Source organism: Electrona antarctica (assembly GCF_951216825.1).
Source record: "Electrona antarctica genome assembly, chromosome: 23".
Lineage (NCBI taxonomy): Eukaryota > Metazoa > Chordata > Actinopteri > Myctophiformes > Myctophidae > Electrona > Electrona antarctica.
The window spans coordinates 20,921,292-20,941,746 of NC_136804.1; the positions used below are offsets into that span (position 1 = coordinate 20,921,292).

The 20,455-nt window shown below is 44.1% G+C and overlaps 1 protein-coding gene across 2 annotated transcripts in view; it reads left to right on the plus strand.

Moving 5' to 3' along the window:
• The window catches only part of tmtc1 (transmembrane O-mannosyltransferase targeting cadherins 1), a 77,378-nt gene that overhangs the window by 53,235 nt on the left and 3,688 nt on the right, over nucleotides 1-20,455 (plus strand). The window contains exons 8-17 of one of the 2 annotated variants that reach the window (XM_079494633.1): nucleotides 4,094-4,215; nucleotides 7,306-7,473; nucleotides 10,928-11,041; nucleotides 13,704-13,847; nucleotides 14,275-14,383; nucleotides 15,939-16,041; nucleotides 16,827-16,962; nucleotides 18,540-18,684; nucleotides 18,860-18,997; nucleotides 20,159-20,281. In XM_079494633.1, the coding sequence (XP_079350759.1) occupies nucleotides 4,094-4,215; nucleotides 7,306-7,473; nucleotides 10,928-11,041; nucleotides 13,704-13,847; nucleotides 14,275-14,383; nucleotides 15,939-16,041; nucleotides 16,827-16,962; nucleotides 18,540-18,684; nucleotides 18,860-18,997; nucleotides 20,159-20,281 (1,302 nt within the window). The remainder of the gene's footprint in view (nucleotides 1-4,093; nucleotides 4,216-7,305; nucleotides 7,474-10,927; nucleotides 11,042-13,703; nucleotides 13,848-14,274; nucleotides 14,384-15,938; nucleotides 16,042-16,826; nucleotides 16,963-18,539; nucleotides 18,685-18,859; nucleotides 18,998-20,158; nucleotides 20,282-20,455) is intronic. The other variant, XM_079494634.1, reaches the window with a different exon arrangement.

Sequence of the window (20,455 nt, forward strand, 5' to 3'; positions counted from 1 at the left end):
CCACGTCAGTTTTTAAAACACATAAATCAAGCAGCATTATTTATGAGTATTAAACTTGAGTGCAAGATATGGCAGAACTGACCGGTGAATGAATAGTCTACTAATTTATGTCGTAAGCATTATGTTAGCCTTAGATAGCATTTTATGTAGACATAGCTCTATATAGTATACGCATAGTTCATTATATAGATATTCCACTGTTCTTAGCATACGTATGATTCATGATGACTACAGTATTTCCATGTATTTGATGTATTACCATGTCTTAGGTTCCTGCTTACTGTAAATCGCTCTGGATTAAGAGCGTCTGCTAAATGCCTAAATTGTAAATTGTCCATCATGAATAGGCCACTGTTCCATCTGCCAGTACTATCATGAATTGCACCGGCCGGCCTCCGACGAGAGGCTGCTACCCTAGCCTTAGCCAAGCCCAAATACACAACTGGCATATCCTGCACAACACCACCACAACGGAACTGCCTCTAAATAGACTCAAGTCCCGCCACCCGTACAACAAGACGGCACAAGAGCTGCTCAGGTCCATCCCTGAGGGCCTGTCTACAGAGGCATGGCTGGCAGCAGCCTGGAAGCAGGAGTGGGAGTCAGCCGGGCCAACACGCATCCACCCTTACATCCAGGACCCGGGAGGCGGCATTGAAGGAGAGGAACTGCCACGCCGGCAATGGACCCTGCTGAACCGCCTGCGAACTGGGGTCGGACGTTTCAAAACATCCATGACGAAGTGGGGCCTGAGTGTGGGGAGCCGGAGCAGACCGCTGACCACATAATCGCCCTGTATAAACCACCCTCGGTGGCCGGCCTATTCGATGTGGGACCTGAGATGAGGGTGTGGCTGCACGCTACTGAGCTGGACATCTGATGATTACACACGAAAGAAGAAGAGAAGGCCACTATATATTAACAGACAGCATGCCTGATTGAAAGACAGCTTCTGGAGTGGACAGCTAGAGGACTTGCAGCCCAATCGCCAACCAGGCTGTCTGTGTATAATATTTTGCCTAAAATAACTTCAAAAAGTAAAATACATGTCAAATAGGCGTCTCACTTGACTGGCAAAATAGCGTGACCTACTGCTCATTAAATTAACTATCTCCCAAGAATTGCATTTTATCTGCGGAGAAATGTGCTTTTCTTTTATCGAATTTCGGAAATTTAGCTTCCTATTTTCAAAAAGGCTTGATGGAAATGCACCTACTGTAGCATTTTAAAGGCTTTTACACTTGTATACTTAAGTTGTAATGGGATGTACAGTAACAATGAAATTCTGGAAAATACACACATGCATACACGCGCAATCACGCATACACACACAGTCACACGCACGTGCGCTGTTACCATGGAGACAGAAAGATTGTGTTAGTTTGTGTGCTCACTTTTTCACTCCCAAAGTGTCTGTCTCTCTCTCTCTCAATTCAATTCAATTCAATTCAATTCAATTCAATTCAAATGCTTTATTGCTATGACAAGCTATAAAAAACAAATAAAATTGCATTAGTTAAACACCTCCCCTTCCCCTCTCTCTCTCTCTCTCTCTCTCTCTGTCTCTCTCTAACTCTCTCAGCTGCGGTAGATTTCAGATGCTTCCAGATTCATTATGTTGACACACCAGACTCTGAGATTTTTTTTTAAATGGCAACACATTACAGTCACAAAAGTGCCCTTATTTATTGACGGTTACTGAACAAATGGTGCGATTTCAGTCTATCTGTCCAGTGTAACTTCCATTCACTAAAAACAAACAAATAAATAAATGAAATAAATAAATACATTCTCAATTACTTTTTATGTCTAGGCCTGTCACAATCTTTACATAATCGCTTAATCACAATAATTTGGTGCATAACCGTCATTATGTCCATGTTTTCGTATATCTTCAAACTAAAAAATGTGGAAATAGCAGATCTACCAAGCTCAAAAAGCATCACGATGAGACATTTTTGGGGCTTGTAGATCGGCTATTTTCAGAATGCAACCATGTGTAAAATCAGGCATTACGTTTTGGTGGACAAAATCAACTGTAGATTTAGCCGACTAAAATCTTATGATATTTACTCGACTGAAGTTAAAACATTTCAGATGAGTAAAACATGACAAAGTTTTATATTCTAAATTTGCTGTCAAAATCAACACTGATACAGGATACAGGATCTTTGTGAATGTGTGGAGAGATTCAGAGGCATACAGGATCTCACTGTGGAAGGTGTTTATTTGTATAATTTTTTTAACTGCTCTGTAGCGCTGTTCTCTTTGTGTGAACTTATAGGTGAGAATGAGCAATTCCACACGGGGGGGGGGGGGGGGGGGTGGGGGGGTGGGCGCGCACACAAGGGTAGCACTATGTCCTAAAGTGGGGTGTGGATGTTAACAGATGATTAATACTAACAAGACTATAAACTCCATGATACTCACGGTGGTAATGACACCATTGCCTCTCTCTCTCCTCTTCTCTTCTCTTCTCTTCTCTTCTCTTCTCTTCTCTTCTCTTCTCTTCGCTTTCTCGCTCTCTCTCTTTTCTCCTCTCATTCTCACCCCTTCGGTCCTCTCTTTTTAGTCTCACCCTCTCGTTTCCTACTGTCCGTACACAGTACACAGTACACACACACACACACACACACACACACACACAAATACAAACCTGCGCATTGCACATAATGCCATATTTAGCATATAGTTGAATGCATGTCATGATGTGACCAGACCTACCCAGAATGCCTCCTGACCTCATGGAAGTAATGGGTGGATCAGTCTGTCTCTTGACCTTCAGGAAGTGATCCCATGTCTCACAGATAAGCCTGGCTGTCTTTCCTGTTTTAACAGCCGGGTTCACAGTCAGGTCACACACACTCTTAATGGAGTTCCATTTTGGAGTGTAGCACCTGGAGGAAAAGGCTGTCGAGACGTTGTCCTTGACCTGGCATGCACATTTTCCTAATGACACTGTTGTCATTTTTTTTAACTGACAATAAAGTATTCCATCTAATCTACCCGAGGCGGGGTTGGCGAAAGGGCCTTTCTGTGTGGAGTTTGCATGTTCTCCCCGTGTCCCCTAGGGTAGGTACCCTCACAAAAAACATGTAGTAATCCTGGTCTCTAAACTGCCTCCCCCTGGCCAGCCGGGGCGCCTGATGGAGGGGAAAGGAACTGGTTGGAATAACGTGTTCCTTCCACGCGCTACGTCCAACCAAGTGTAAAGGAGCAACTTGGACACTCAGGCATGAAGGAAGCATGAGTTCAAGTCCGTTGCTCTCCCCATGTCCCCCATGCTGTATATGGGGACTAGGTTGGCGGAGGGTGTGTAGAGCCCAGGATCACATTAGATAATTGACACAGGGGTGAAAAATGGGTTGCAAAATCGTGGGATAAAAAATATATATATATAAAAAAAAAAATCTACCTATTTTACTGAGTGCAGACTCTCTCTATGTTTCATGTGCACACTCTGGCTCCTTTTCCAACAAAAGAACTTTGGTTCTAGAACTAGTGCCGTTCAAGATTCTTGGAACCTTCTTGGAACCGGACCGGACTTTCCTACCGGATCGCTGTAACTTGGCAACACATGTGCGGATCTCTTTAAATGGATGACCATTTTCAACCCATCTTAATATAATTGGTCCTCACTAATGCTCATGATAAGGTGGTAAAAAACGATTATGCGTCTTCTCACAGGAGGGCTGTGGACACTTAGAAACCTGCTTACCAGTGACATCATCGTTCACCAGATTTTTTTTTCTCCAAACAAGATTCAAACCAGAACAATGGCTTCCATTATAGCATGCTAATTTTCTGGGAACAGAAAGCCTGTAGTTTCTATAAGCTTAGATTCACAATCGATGAAAATGAAAACAAAAATGTATTGAAAACTGTAACCGTGTGTTATAACAAATGCACAACTTTGTGAGCTTATAGATTTGCTATTTCCTGCGCATAAAACCTTGGTTAAGACACCCCATGTATAATGACTGTGCTTGTCTTCCATTACAATAGGCATTAACAGGATGTATTGGAAATATTCAGTATGAGGTTATACTGATCTCTCTCTCTCTCTCTCTCTCTCTCTGTGTCTCTCTCTCAGAAACAGGAGAACAGGGAGGTGTTGGTGGGCATTCTGTTCCTGGTGTTTCCCTTCATTCCTGCCAGCAACCTGTTCTTCAGGGTGGGATTTGTGGTGGCTGAGAGGGTCCTCTACATGCCCAGGTGTGTGTGCGTGTGTGTGTGTGTGTGTGTGTGTGTGTGTGTGTGTGTGTGTGTGTGTGTGTGTGTGTGTGTGTGTGTGTGTGTGTATGTCCTAAAGTGGGGTGTGGATGTTAACAGATGATTAATACTAACAAGACAATACACTCCATGATGCTCACGGTGGTAATGACACCATTGGGTTAATTGCATCTCTCTCTCTCTCTCTCTCTCTCTCTCGCTCTCTCTCTCTCTCTCTCTCTCTCTCTCTCTTCCCTCTCTTTCTCTCTTTTCTCCTCTCTTTCTCACCCCTTCTGTCCTCTCTTTTTAGTCTCACCCTCTCGTTTCCTACTGTCTGTAAATCACCTTCCCTGCATTGTCCTATTAAGTCAACTATATATTTCTCATGTGTGTTCCCCCCTCTCTTGAATTTGCAGTATAATTTCTACATATTAGTCACACCCAACATTATTCTTTACTATTCTTCACTCTGAAGTAAATACAAAAAAGAAAAAAGGTGTGTATGGCAGGAGATGAGAAGAATCTGTGGCTGAAGCAATGTGACTTGTACTGCAGCTGGGGAAAGTATCACAGCTGTTATTTACCTCTTCTGTCACACATGATGATCAAAGCATTTGACCGGGATACATAACGCATATCTAAACAGCCACACGGGAGGGAGTTATCCCTGAGTGACTCATTGTAGATGAATAGAAAGCATAAACATACAATAAGAACAGGATTAAATACACTGTGACCAACTCTCAGTTCAATTTAAATGAGCCTTATTGGCATGAGAAAACATACCTTTACATTGTCAAAAACTATCAAAACCGAAAGCTTATATGCACAGTTAAAAGCCGAGAATAAAGAATTGTGTAAACAGAGCTGTGTCCCTTTTACCACTTTGAAAAACTAACTTACAAATGTTTACAGTTTTTCTCAAGTATGTATATGTATTACTGTATACTTGAGAAAGACAGACACAGGTTGACACGTTGTATGTCCTGCCTGCTGTGTTCGTGAATAAATAAAAGTTACCTGGAGCATTACAAAGTGAGTTGCGAGCCCTTGTTTTCGTTTGACGTATAGATCTGCCATTTGTCTGCGTGCAACTAAATAGGAATGAGGCATAACCCAATCCATACATCTGACCTCCAAAGGCCAAATTATGACCCTAACCTGAATCGCTTCCTAGTCATAAGCCTATATACACACATGTGCGGATTGTGCGCGCAGCTGTGCACATGCGAACACACACACACACACACACACACACACACACACACACACACACACACACACACACACACACACACACACACACACACACACGCACACACGCACCAATACAAACAGAGTAAGTTAACCACACCAAAGCAGGGGGTTTTATGTGGCGGCTGATGTCTGCAGGGGCAGAAATCCCCTCAACTTCCATCTCACTCATAATGACATATTATGTGCTCACTACTCCTCCCTGCTGGGCCATTGGAGAGTAGCAGTCTCTGTTGAAAAATGCTCTCCAAGTTCTACCACCCGGGTCAGATCCTCAGAATGATGGACATACAATTACAAATCAGGGTTTCTCAAAGTGGGTGCCGTGGCACCCTAGTGTTCCATGTGCCAAGTCCCAGGGTACCGCATTATACTTGGAATGTATCAATTTCACTTCAGTTTAACCACTTAGACCCTCTATCTATAGTGAGTGAAACGGACTTGAGTTGCAACTTTCCTTGGTGCGCTTTCATTCCACACTGCATCGCTTCCTCAAAAAATAGCCGGTCTACAAGCTTGTACAAGCTTGAGCTTGTAGATCTGCTATATTTGGTGAATCTTTCCTATTGATTAAAGATGAGTTTCTCATTTCCTTTCATATACATTCCTCCTGTCATTCTCTCGGCTGTCACTAGCTATTTGATAGATCCCTTACTAATCCATAATATTAATAATAAAAAAATCTATCGCAAACAATGGAATTATCGAGTAGTTACATGGCATGTAGCCAAACGCTGTCATTGGCTGTTGGGCCTGAATAGTTCACAGCTGATTGGCTGTCACTCTGCTTGCAGTGAAGTTGAATACATTGCGATAAATATTTAACCAATGAAAAGTATGAACAAATAGCTTGTGACTAAATAATAACTTCATTGGATCCATCAGAACTTTTTTTCTTTTTATTCATGAAGGGTAAACGTTTGGGCATACAAGGCTTCCACCCTATGTGTAGCGCTGTGCGCTTAATTTCCCTTACCAGTCTGTATGTTGTTTTGACTTGTGAGAGTGGGAGGATTGCTTGGGTGAGAGTTTTTTTTCAGTGGTTTATGATAGGTCGTGGCCTTCGCCAACGTATGAATGGTTCTACATACAGAAGATTGAACAGATGCATCCAGAAATGAACAGGACGTGAAAGTTTTGCCTGCCATCCGCCTACACGTTATGAGATTTAGCTAAATGCATTCATCTCGGATGTACTTAATCCCAAATTGCGTTTTTGGACAAAACAAGCTTTATTCTTGGCTGAGTATCTCGTCGGTGTCTGTTGACTGATGAGAGATAGACTAGCTTGGAAGTATTCCACTATCTGTCTCTGCAGCTGATGATTTCACAGATTACTATGAGAGATGTTAATACTTTTAACATTCATTCACAACATTTTAAGTTCTGGGGTGTTTTTTGGGAAAACAAAAAAATAAAAAAACCTCACGTTCCCTTTTAAAGGAGCATTCAGTGATTTGGGTGATTTGGAAAACCACCCAGTCCGCCCCGGTAACAAAATGTGCACATGCACGCTCTACAGTGGGGGGAAGTGCAACAGGCCCGCCCCCACTCGATCATGATTGGAGGAAGGCCCCTCTTATCCTGATTGGATGAAGGTTTTGCCACCCGCCACCAAAACTTAAACTAGGGTTTTTTGACCCCAGGGGCTCACTGGGGACAGGAAGGAACTCCTTATATGGTCAGCACACTCTATAGTAGGGAGGATTATCCAGAAAAAAAGAAAAAATAAGTGATATTTGATTTAAGTCAAATCACTGAATATACCTTTAAGTAAACCGTTTTGAGTACTTCTTTCCGCCACTGTTCATGTTCTGTCTTTTCCTTCCCTCCTTCCAGTATGGGCTACTGCATCCTGGTGGTCCATGGCCTGGGCAGGCTGTGCTCGGTGCTGGGCCGCTGGGGCACCACGGCCCTGAGCGTGTCCATGCTGCTGCTGCTGCTGCTGTTCTCCTGGAAGACGGTGCAGCAGAACCACATCTGGCTGTCCAGAGAGGTTCTGTTCAGGTACAGCCTGCACGTCTAGCCCATTTAGACCTGAGGTCGATTCGACAAAATGTCAGTTTTCTGAAAAACCTCATTTTCATGTCGAGGACCCCCAAAAATATATGTAATTTGCCGCCAACCCCCATCACGATCTTTCAAAAATAGCAGACCTACAAGCTCGTAGCGCGGCACTCGGTGCCGCGCTATGAGCTTGTAGATCTGCTATATTTCAATAGCTAAAAGTATAACATAATGCTTAAAACACCAAAAGGGGTTCCCGCCCTGAATGGGCTAGTCTATCTATACCGGTGTTGCTAGAGGACACTCTTCGCCAACCTTACGAATGATGCTATGACTTCCAGTTAGGGATGCACCGATATTGAAATTCTTGGCCGATACCGATAACAATTTAGCCAATAGACAATGCTGATTGATACCGATATTCGTTTATTTAGTTTTTGGTGTTATTTGATTTATTTTCCCCTTCTGTGCCAGGGAAACAAATACATCTTCATTATAGAAATAACTGTTCAGAATCTACAGCTTGGTAGGCTGCCAGATAACCAACACACCAACATAGCCAGCGCAAAATGGATGCTTATCGGTTAACACCCTGAGCGCACAGGACGGAGTTCTCTGCCCTATCAATTAGTAACGCCCAGCGCTCAAGACGGAGAATGATCAAAAAGATGGAGATTATTGATAGCAAAACCGATCGCATCGCTCCGCAGGCTGGGAGTGTCACTCGATGTTATTTTCCGGTGGGACGTCATCAAAAATGTTCCCCCCCATTTTAGCCGACGAGATCTAAAATCGTAAAATGTTAATAACTCTTGATCTAAATCATTCCGTCCAATTCTAAGAAAAGATTGTGTTAGATGGCCCACCGCGGTCCTGTCACTAGTCGCGTTAGAATTAATCGTACCTCCCATTGTTGCCGATCGCCTCGAGAGTGTTTTGGCTACATCAAGCTACTTCAGCCACATCCGGGATAACATCCGGTCCGTCGCTAAATGTGCTCCGCTGCTATAAATCGCTGGGCGCTATGATTTAATGGATTAAATAACCCTGGGCGTTCGGGGTGAAAAGGTCCCTGCACACAGAGCGCGCTTTTCGGATTTCTAGCAGCGCTTCTCCATTGGTTTTCCGAAAAACACACCCAGTGTGCAACCACCTTTAATGTCTTTCCCGATACCGGCAAATATCGTGGCCGATATATCGTTGCATCCCTAGTACTTTCAGTGAACACTACACCCAGAAATCATGTGGTCCAAAAAAAATAACCTCCAGCCCGTACACTCCAAGGATTTATAAAAATGCTTCTATCTCTGATTTATTTTCCGAGATTGCGTTTTTTGGTAAAAACCAAATTGAACAGCCCATAACTAAAGAACGGAAGGTCGCAGTTACAAGGTTTATTTTACCGGCAGAAAGAAGAGAAACTCTTTCCAATGTGACATCCTTTGTTTACAGTACATCCGTGTTGAAATAACAATAATAATAAAATAAGGTTAAGTGGAACCCGAAAGGGGGTGCAATTAGTTTAGACTAGTCATTGGTTAGACATGGGTTAAGGTTAGGTTTAGGTGTGCTGCCCCGTGGGAGGTCCCTGCGAAAGAAAAAATACCTTTATTTTTTAAACACAGTTCTTATTTGACGCAATATAAAATATGTCTATGGGAATGCAGAATGGGGGGGTAACGTGACCCGGGTAGGATGTGTAAATTACGCCAGACTTCGGTGCTCTGTAGACAGTTTGAATAATTCTGAGCCTGCAGTATAGTCATTAAAACAGTTTTTTCTGAATTTGGAGAAACCACACGAAATAATGTTGTGCCGTGTTGGGCTATTTAAATTATTCTTGATTTGCTCATTTAATACACTTGGGAGTTTGTGAATTTTGCCAATAAACCACATTTGCAGTGGGCTTTGAATAATTCATAGTGCAACTCTAATAGACGGGGCGTTATATTTATTTATTTATCCATCCATGATCCTATCAGTCTGCCTCCTTCAACTGATAAGCTCTCTCTCTCTCTCTCTCTCTCTCTCTCTCTCGTGTCTTTCAGTCTGGTATCAATGTTGACTGTACATAAATGGAAAGTGTATCTGTGAAGGATACAATGTTGAGAGAGGGGGGAGAGGGAGAGGGAGAGAGACAAAAGTGCAGTATATCCTTGAATATGTTTTCACATAAAGCTTACTTCCTCTGACTCTGGTGTTTATGTTCACACTCTCACACACACACAAACACACACACACACACACACACACACACACACACACACACACACACACACACACACACACACACACACACACACACACACACACACACACACACACACACACACACACACACACATTTCATCGCTGTCGGGCAGAATCCTTGAAATGTAAAGAAAAAAACTGTCCTTTTTTTAATGATTTTAAAAACATAGCAGCGCTTTGTTAGTTTGTGGAACTGCTATTTTCACTATTGTAGTGTGACACTCTTGTATGGTGAACTAGGGCATTGATTTACGGAAACATAAAAAGTTGAACTTGAAATATGGAGGTTTCTGTCCGACAGCAACAATTTGTTTAAAATCCTCTCCTCTCCTCTCCTCTCCTCTCCTCTCCTCTCCTCTCCTCTCCTCTGCCCCCCTCCACTCTGCTCTCTCCCCCCCCTCCACTCTGCTCTCCTCTCCTCTGCCCCCCTCCACTCTGCTCTCTCCCCCCCCCCCCTCCCTCCACTCTGCTCTCCTCTCCTCCGCTCTGCTCTCCTCCCCTCCGCTCTGCTCTCCTCTCCTCCGCTCTGCTCTCCTCCCCTCCGCTCTGCTCTCCTCTCCTCCACTCTGCTCTCCTCCCCTCCACTCTGCTCTCCTCTCCTCTGCCCCCTCCACTCTGCTCTCCTCTCCTCCCCTCCGCTCTCCTCTCCTCTGCCCCCCTCCTCTCTGCTCTCCTCTCCTCCCCTCCGCTCTCCTCTCCTCTGCCCCCCTCCTCTCTGCTCTCCTCTCCTCCCCTCCGCTCTCCTCTCCTCTGCCCCCCTCCTCTCTGCTCTCCTCTCCTCCCCTCCGCTCTCCTCTCCTCTGCCCCCCTCCTCTCTGCTCTCCTCTCCTCCCCTCCGCTCTCCTCTCCTCTGCCCCCCTCCACTCTGCTCTCCTCTCCTCCGCTCTGCTCTCCTCCCCTCCGCTCTGCTCTCCTCTCCTCCGCTCTGCTCTCCTCCCCTCCGCTCTGCTCTCCTCTCCTCCACTCTGCTCTCCTCTCCTCCACTCTGCTCTCCTCCCCTCCACTCTGCTCTCCTCTCCTCTGCCCCCTCCACTCTGCTCTCCTCTCCTCCCCTCCGCTCTCCTCTCCTCTGCCCCCCTCCTCTCTGCTCTCCTCTCCTCCCCTCCGCTCTCCTCTCCTCTGCCCCCCTCCGCTCTGCTCTCCTCTCCTCCCCTCCGCTCTCCTCTCCTCTGCCCCCCTCCGCTCTGCTCTCCTCTCCTCTCAGGTCTGGTATTCAGACTCTGCCTCACAATGCCAAGGTTCACTACAACTATGCCAACTTTCTGAAAGACACCGGTCGACACCAGGAGGCAATTCACCACTACACTACAGCCCTCAGGTGATTATTCACCCCTACTGTGTGTGTGTGTGTGTGTGTGTGTGTGTGTGTGTGTGTGTGTGTGTGTGTGTGTGTGTGTGTGTGTGTGTGTGTGTGTGTGTGTGTGTGTGTGTGTGTGTGTGTGTGTGTGTGTGTGTGTGTGTGTGTGTGTGTGTGTGTGTGTGTGTGTGTGTGTGTGTGTGTGTGTGTGTGTGTGTGTGTGTGTGTGTGTGCAGCTACAGTAATTGGGTTCTTGCAGCAGCCACATGCATGCTGCATGAGCTCCTTCCTGAGTTCCTTGACAACGATCCAGCCTGGTTTCCACAGTAACTAGAATAATGGAGCCCGTTGATGCCGTCTGACTTGTATGATTGTCCACGAACTTGTCGTCGGGAAAGGGAAACATGAACCTGTGTTCCAATTTGTATTATTATTTAGTCACACAAGCTGCAATTTTCATTGCTTTCAACATTTTAACTTTTACTGTAGGGCTCAGTGGAGCTAGTATCGCGTATCCAGACAACTATTCCACAATCTCCGAATGCTATATAGAGTCTGGAACTTCACCTCCAGAAATCTGAGTACTCAATATATAAATATATGTATGTATATAAATATATGTATGTATATATATTTTAAATTATCCTTACAGCTTATTTTTGTAATTCCTTTTCTGATATGCAGTAAGCTATATAGGCTTAGATGAGGATAAATCTGCGCGACTGTAAAGACGAAATGGAAGTGGGGAGAAGGCTCCACTGTATGATGGAAGTATTTGAAAATTGCGAGAGGCAACAGTTTGGCAACATGACACTAGGCTGGAGCTAGTGTAGTGGTTAAGGCAGCTGCCTAGTAAGCACAGCGTCGCAGGTTCGAGGCCAGCCCGAAGCAGCAAGAATTCCCCTACCTCTTCCATCACCCAAAATGTATTTAAAAAATCCGATCTACAAGCATAACACACGCTTATTGCAGTCAGAGGAGTGGACTGTGAACGCTTTCAGGATTCAGCTTTTGTCCGATTGTCTGCTTGTTTGAGCTCTGTGAAACACACAAAAAGAGCTTTTATTGGCTTTGGCCTTCAAAAAAATCTGCTTACATTCACGATTTAGGCATCCAGCGGACGCTCTCATCCAGAGCGACTTCTATAATAAGAAAGGTAAACTCAGTAAACTAGGATCCCAGGTAAACCATGAACCTAGCATCAGTCTAAACGATATACTGTCAAAATAACAATCTGTACATGGAAACTATCAGATACCAGGTAAACGGTGAACCTAGCATCTGTGTAAAATATCATGCTATCTAAATTACATTGTTAACATTGTGGTCAAGAAAAACAAGCCTAGGTAACAAAAACGAGAACAAATGACCAAGGTATGTCTACATGGCCATCCATATCTAGGTCAAGTGCTAATGGTTACATGTTTTAATTAAAGCACGTGTACTGTAAGCATATTCACACAATGCACATATACCTGTACAAACCTGTACTAATTCCATACATTGATTATTGTTACATGATTGATTATATGTTGCAGTACGTGTTTTTTTTTATGCCAAGGACCCCCAAAATGATGACCCCCATCTAAAAATAGTTTGTTCCAGGGATGTTGCTCCAGAGGTTCTTTCTCTCCAGCCTCCTCTCAGCTTTCCTTGAAGCAGTTGAGGACTGCAGCTGAGGTGTGCTACTATTGAAGCATACACACCACAGAGTTAAATATAATATTCCGGTACCCTATAGAGAGGGTACCCCTCCCATTCACTTGTATGGAGTTGCTTCATCATACGAGTGTATAGGGCTTATGAAGTGGGTTAATTAGTCTGTTTGCTGCCCAGTTGAGACCAGAGACGTTGAAGGACTTTCATCAGCTTCCAAACCAAACCCAGCTCACATCAGGCTAGCATCCACAAGACCATGTGGTTTCCAAAGGTTTTTAGTTCGAGGTCCCAAAATATACATCTGGTGTCCCCCCAGGACGCAAACAAACATTATGAATAAACCACTATGTTATTTATTTTATTATTATTTATTCAGCATTTGAGCCACGGACCACCATTTTGATGAGATTAGCCTCTCAGACCCAAAACTAAAGAATATTCTGTTATCGTTGGATAAGATTTTGTCCACAATTCCATGCATTGTATTGATGATTGAATGGCACCCATTCACCCCTAGGGATGGGACGATATGAAAATGACATGTCTGCAATCAACGATATTATCAGGATAATCAAAATATGCTTAAAACTTTGCCACTTTTGTTAACCACTTACACAGTACCCACCCAGCATCCCTATTCCTGGGGGAACGTTCGCCAAAAATACCCCATCTACAAGCGTGTTGGAACGATGAGCTTGTAGATCTGTTATTTTTGGCTAATCGATGTGTGTATTACAATTTAGGCATTTAGCATGCATAGTGTATATAGTGAAATCAGAGTGTCTCTTTACAGGTTCATATTATATGTATAAAGGGTTTAGGTGGTGATGACGAGGACAATTTCTCGCTAAATTAAAATCTCTGAGATAGGATTATTGTGAGTTTTTTTTCATCACGATAAACGATAACGATTATCATCCCATACCTATTCACTGCGTTGTGTCGGGCGGGCATGGCTCTCTCTGTATGAAAATACACCAATGTCGTGCAAAAGTAAATCGCCACTCCGCTCTTTTCGCTGCAGGCTCTATCCTCGCCATGCCAGCGCCATGAACAACCTGGGTACCCTGACGCGCCACCCGGAGGAGTCCGAGCGCTACTACAGGAGAGCCCTGGACATCAACCCTCAGCACAACAGAGCCCTCTTTAACCTGGGGAACCTGCTCAAGTAAGAAACACACGCGTGCATGCGTGCGTGTGCAATACGGATACTTTGAATCCATAGCCATAATATAGACCACTGTTTCCCAAACAGTGGGTCAGAGACTCGGAACCCATCTTTGGGTCATGGACCAATTTTGGGGTGTTGCAAATAAATATCTCCTAAATATATTTATTTTGGCACAAGTAAATATCACAACTTTTCATCAATTCAAAACGATAAAAAAAATACAAAAGTATTTGATAAATAAAATGAAACAATCTAATAATTTCCATAAATTCATATTTTACAAATAATTGAGAAGTAGTGAAAATAGATCTGCTTCACTGTTTGGGTCCCGGGACAAACGTCTAATTTCTCTTTTGAGTTTTGAGCTAAAACGTTTGGGAAACCACTGATTTACACTTTTTTTATTTATAATACTGTGTTCCAGATCCCAGAACAAGGAGGTGGAAGCCGAGGCTCTGCTGAAGGACTCCATTCGGTTTGGACCGCACTTCGCTGACGCCTACTCCAGCCTTGCATCACTCTACGCTGAACAGGTCAAACACACTGACCTTTTGACCGGTGATACTACTATACAGTACAAATAGGTGTAGTGGAGCCTATTGTATGTATGTATACTATACTGTAATGTGATGCTAAAATGTAATGTCAAAGTAGAAGATGACATAAATATGTTATAGTGAAATTAACAATGTAATTTAGGGGGGTGCTGTGGATTAAAACAAAGTGTGTACAGAGGCACCCTGAGCCTCGCGAAAAAAGCAACTGGCCTAACAACTATCGCACTCTGGCCCCTTTTCCACCAAAAGAACTTTGGTTCTAGAACTGGTTCCGTTCTAGATTCTTGAAACCTTGGTGCTTTCACGGAACCGGCTGCCATTTTTTGGGGTCCAGTTCCAAACTTTCCGAACTTGGTTGCAACTCCTTGCAACCAAACGGTTGCGAGTAGACACATGTAGACCCATGTAGACGCATGTAGACCCATGTAGACGCATGTAGACCCATGTAGACCCATGTAGACCCATGTAGACACATGTAGACCCATGTAGACGCATGTAGACCCATGTAGACGCATGTAGACGCATGTAGACCCATGTAGACCCATGTAGACACATGTAGACACATGTAGACCCATGTAGACACATGTAGACCCATGTAGACCCATGTAGACCCATGTAGACGCATGTAGACCCATGTAGACCCATGTAGACGCATGTAGACGCATGTAGACGCATGTAGACGCATGTAGACCCATGTAGACCCATGTAGACCCATGTAGACGCATGTAGACGCATGTAGACGCATGTAGACCCATGTAGACGCATGTAGACGCATGTAGACCCATGTAGACCCATGTAGACGCATGTAGACCCATGTAGACCCATGTAGACCCATGTAGACCCATGTAGACGCATGTAGACGCATGTAGACCCATGTAGACGCATGTAGACCCATGTAGACGCATGTAGACCCATGTAGACCCATGTAGACGCATGTAGACCCATGTAGACCCATGTAGACCCATGTAGACCCATGTAGACCCATGTAGACGCATGTAGACGCATGTAGACCCATGTAGACCCATGTAGACCCATGTAGACCCATGTAGACGCATGTAGACGCATGTTTCGGGTTCTGAACCAATTTATTTTCAGTGGAAACACTCTGGTGTGGTTCAATATTAGGTGAAAAAACAACCGAACCAGTTCAACCCTGATGGAAAAGGGGCCATTGTGTCCTCTGCTACCTGGATCCGGATTTAAAAATCACACCTGTGCTCTTATCATCATACATCATCACAATCCGGCCAATCACAATTGACTAATCACTTCACTTGTGGCATCCTCAATTTTCTGTCCTCACTTTTTGTCATCAAATCATTTCTATGGGGTACACACAAACAGACAAAGCTGGGCATAGGAGGGGCTAGCGCCCCTCAAAAAAACAATGCTAGGTACAAAGACATTTGTAGAATCAGCCACAGGTCTTAATGGGTTAACGTGGGCATTCTGTAAGCTTGGCCTTCAACCTATTAGTCTCGTCTTTTTACACCTCCTCATACCTCTACTGTCTGCCCTCGTTGTCCCATAGAAGCGCATTCCTGAGGCCAACCAGGTGTATCTGCAAGGCATCGAGAAGTGTCCCGACAGCTCCGACCTGCACAACAACTACGGGGTGTTTCTGGTGGATACGGGTGAGTTCAACTCACTGCTGCATCTGCTCGCCACTGTTTTAAATGCAGTGGTTCACAATGTGGGGGACCTCGAGGGTTTTTTGTTTTTTAACCCATTTAGACCTGACCTCGATTCTACAAATGTCTTCTAAATCATGACAGTTTTCTGAAAAATCTCAAGTTTCTATGTCAAACATTTTCACGTCATGGACCCCAATGATGAATAATTCAAAGGGATATCGGCTTTTTTTGAATAGCCAACGCTAAAATCTAAAATGACGCAGAGGCTTTCTCGGTTTTTAATGGGTTAATTAACCACATTAGTATTTGATATTTTTGATATTTGACCATGATAGTATTTGACTGAGAACAAGTTGTTGACATACAAAATGGCTTGTGCATTTCTGTAGCCTCAATCAACCTCTATCATTAAGCCATTAAGTACTGGAACGCATCTGTGTCACCTTAGCTTTTAACCACTTTACCCATTATTTTTAAACTTTAGCTGTTGAAAAAAATTTGCTTGTAGATCTGCTATTTTTGAAAAGTTGTGAAAATGTGTGCAAATCTTTGAATATATTCTTTCACAGCAAACATTTTTAACTCATCTTTGCTTCTGTTTTTTTTTGCTGAAATGGTTTGAGAACCACTGACATAGAAACATAGGTTTTTCAGAAAACTGTCAGGATTTAGAAGACATTTAGTAGAATCTGGTCTTAGTCCTAAATGGGTTAAATACAGTATGTGCTCATTTGATCGTCATTCCTGTCCTCGTCTTCACCATCTTCCTCTCCGTGATCTCCTAGGTGAGGGGGAGCGAGCGGCGGCGCATTACCAGCACGCTGTGCGTCTCAAACCGGCCCACTATGTCGCCATGGTCAACCTAGGCCGACTCCTCCGTTCCTCCAATGACAACAAAGGGGCGGAGACATGGTACAAGAGGTGAGAGTGTGGACACAGTGCCGAATTGACCCCTCCGAGGGCCCTGGCGCTACACAAATCAAAAGGTCAAGCTCGTGCATTGGGTTTGCGTGCACGTAACACAATCAAGAACGACACTTTTTGCGTTTGAGTGCCCAGTGAATGAACGCGTATTCAGCGCACCGCCTGCACTATCGCCGGTGCTCCTATGGAGCTAGGGTCAGTGGGTTGTGTTAGGGACTGGTCGTTATTTAAATAGGAGGGGGGTGGGGGGGGTGCAGATGTGACCCTCAGCCTCCAAATTTTATTTCAGGCCCCCACCTCAGACACAGGAGATAAATGTATGAATCTGGCAGCTAAGGGATATATTAATTCACGCAAGGTGATAATTACAGTCTGGTTTATGGTTTTTAAATGTTTAATTCTTACTGTTGTGTAACTGTTAAAATCGGTCTCTCGCAGAGCTGACAATTCTCTCATGTAATGAGTATGAGCCACATGCAATCAACTCATGCACGACTGAGAAATCCAGCAACAAAGGCAATTCAATTATTGTATCAGAACTCAGAAGTAGTCCCAGCCTTCTGTTAACCCCCTTATGGCTAATTGACGTAATGAATCAAAAAAGCCATCATAACCGTTGCCGTAAATTACGTAAACGTTTTATTCCCTATAATCGGGGGCTTAATGTAGCAAACCACCATCCCGGACATCTGACTGTGTAACACAGTGAAGAAAACTAGCGGATGTTGTGATCCGTAGAACCGGAAATGACATCGCCAGATTCGCTCTATTTCGTCAAAATCGGCATAATGGTGAAGTTACCGCCACCATCAGGACTGGGTATAATACTATAGGATTACCGTGTTAAAATAGATATAGTGTGTATGTCACGGATTTTTCTATTGGCATTAAAATTATGAATTATATGAATAGTGCAGGTAGAAGGCACAATCCACTGTTAATTAGGGTGGCCATAAGAGGGTTAACTGTAGTGAAAAGCAGCCAGGACACTGAGGACAGGCATGCTGTGTTCGTCTTGTGTGACTGTGAGGAACGCGTTGTGCAAAGGAAGCACGCACGACTCCAGCTTGTCTCAAACTCTTTGAACATTTTACCGGGTGCATGGTCAGGAGGGGAAATAAAGTGCCTTAAAGGACTAATCCGTGAGTGCTGGTATTCTCATTCTTCAAAAAAAACACGTAGTCATTCCATTGCCATTTAGGCTGCATATCACCAATGGACTTAAACTCACCAACATGCTCTTGTCTTGAGATTGCACTATGAAACTGAATGTTGATGTTTATTTTTATTTGTATTATTTTTTTATCCCACAATTTTGTAACCCATTTATTCACCCAGTGTCAATTATCTAATCATTCTAATGTAAACCTGGGCTCTACACTGCCTCTGCCAACCTGGGGAGAGCAAAGGACTGACCTCATGCTTCCTACAATGCATGAGGAGTCCAAGCCGCTTCTTTTCACCTGACAGATGTTAACTGATGTTCAGATGTTAACTGTGTTCCTGTGTGACTGTGGTAATAACACGCCTACTTGCATCATGTTAAATGTCTTTTGTTTGCCCCTCCCCACCAGGGCACTGCAGGTGACGAGGAAGGTCGACATCCTAACGCCACTAGGGGCGCTCTACTACAACACGGGCCGCTATGAGGAGGCTCTGCAGGTGTACAGGGAGGCTGCTGGACTTAAGCCTGACAGCACTGACATCTGGCTGGCCCTGGTGAGAGCCAAGCACGCATGTTGATGTTGTCGCCCGTAGTGTCGCCTGTAGTGGAGTAGAAGTAAAAGTACTGAACATTTGCAATACTCCAGTAAAGTAAAAGAATACCTCAGAATTGTACTTAAGTACAGTACATGTTCTCTCTCCCCTCCTCCCCCCACACCTTCCCGCTCAGGCCCAGGTTTTAGCGATGGCAGGACGAACTAAAGAGGCAGAGAAGATGACAATGGGAATCATATCTAAACAGGGCAGCTGTATCGAATGTTACCGTCTCCTGTCTGCAATTTACAGCAAGCGCGGCAACTACACAGAGGTATCCATTTGTGTGTGTGTGTGTGTGTGCGTGTGCGTGTACACACACACTTGCTTGTGTGTGTGTGTTTGGGAGATGAGTTACTGAAGCCGTCTTGGTTTTATATTTCTCTCTGTTGTTGTGGTGTTGCAACAGTTATGCCAATGTTGCTTATTTTGTGTATTGTGTATGGCTTTTAATGGTTTTGGGAGATTAATGCAGAAGCTTGTCTAACTCAATGCAACTCAAGTTACTCAACAACAGAAATCACAGTTCAACAACAGCTGATTTAAATATTGGAGGAATAACACCAGAGGATAATGACTTGTAAAATATTGCTAAAATGTCTGAATATAACTATATGGTGGGTATCTACAGGGATGATGGATTCATGAATAGGTCAGGTTGGGAAACTGCATTACATTACGTTGTCATGCCATACATAAGTTCACAATGCTGGTATCATTTGGGCTCTAATGCTCAAGACTTTGTCTAAAACGAAATATCAGAATGTGTCACGTTTGTCAACAGAGAAAAAAAAACGTTGAAGGCTTTCCATTTACATCCGGCCTGTCTACATGCTCTTCTTATGGTCAGGACACACACGACCATTTAACATTGGTGGTGGTTTTGTTGACGAGGGAGAACATTAATTTAATCGAGAGGATTGCATGAATTCAGGCTTCATCCTCCAACATTCGTCTCTTTATTACCACCAACCATCATTACTTCTCTTGCTCTTCCTGCCGTCTCACTCTCTCACTCTATCTCGGGCATCTCATAAGGGAGGAGCTAAAAAGAATGGAGGTTATTTGTGTCTAATGGCTAAAAATAATGTCTCCACTCTGTTAGTTAGCCTGCCAGAGAGGTTTGCTGGAATGACTGCAGGAAGTTAGTTTTCTCTGGGGGAACAGGAGCCCACACACAGCACTGCACATGGAGTTCCAGACTCTGCTAAATATACGAGCTCAGTCTTCCTCCTCTTAACCACTTAAGTCCTATTTTATACTTAGTTCTTCAACAGTTGTTGAAGGAAGCTGTGCGAAAGGCAGAGGCTTTGTCAACATGTCGCGATGTGACGCATTGTGAGCTTGTAGGTCGGCTATTTCAGGTCAAAAAAGGTTAAATGGCTTAAAACAGGAGAATTCTCTCTCTCTCTCTCTCTCTCTCTCTCTCCCCAAGGCTCTAGATGCTCTGGACCAGGCCCTGCAGCAGAACCCCAGTGATCTATCAGTGAGAGCAGAGCTACACTTCTCCAAAGGCAACCAGCTCAGGGAGATGAACCAGCTGGACAGAGCCTTCGAGGTGCAGTGCTACCATCTATCTCTCTCTCTCTCTCTCTCTCTCTCTCTCTCTCTCTCTCTCTCTCTGCAGTGCTGACTCACTCTTTGTCTCTCTTCCCGTCTCTGAAAAGTAAACTCTCTTGGCTCTTTTCAACTACATAAGAACTGAGTGAACCGTGTCTTGCTGTGAAACATA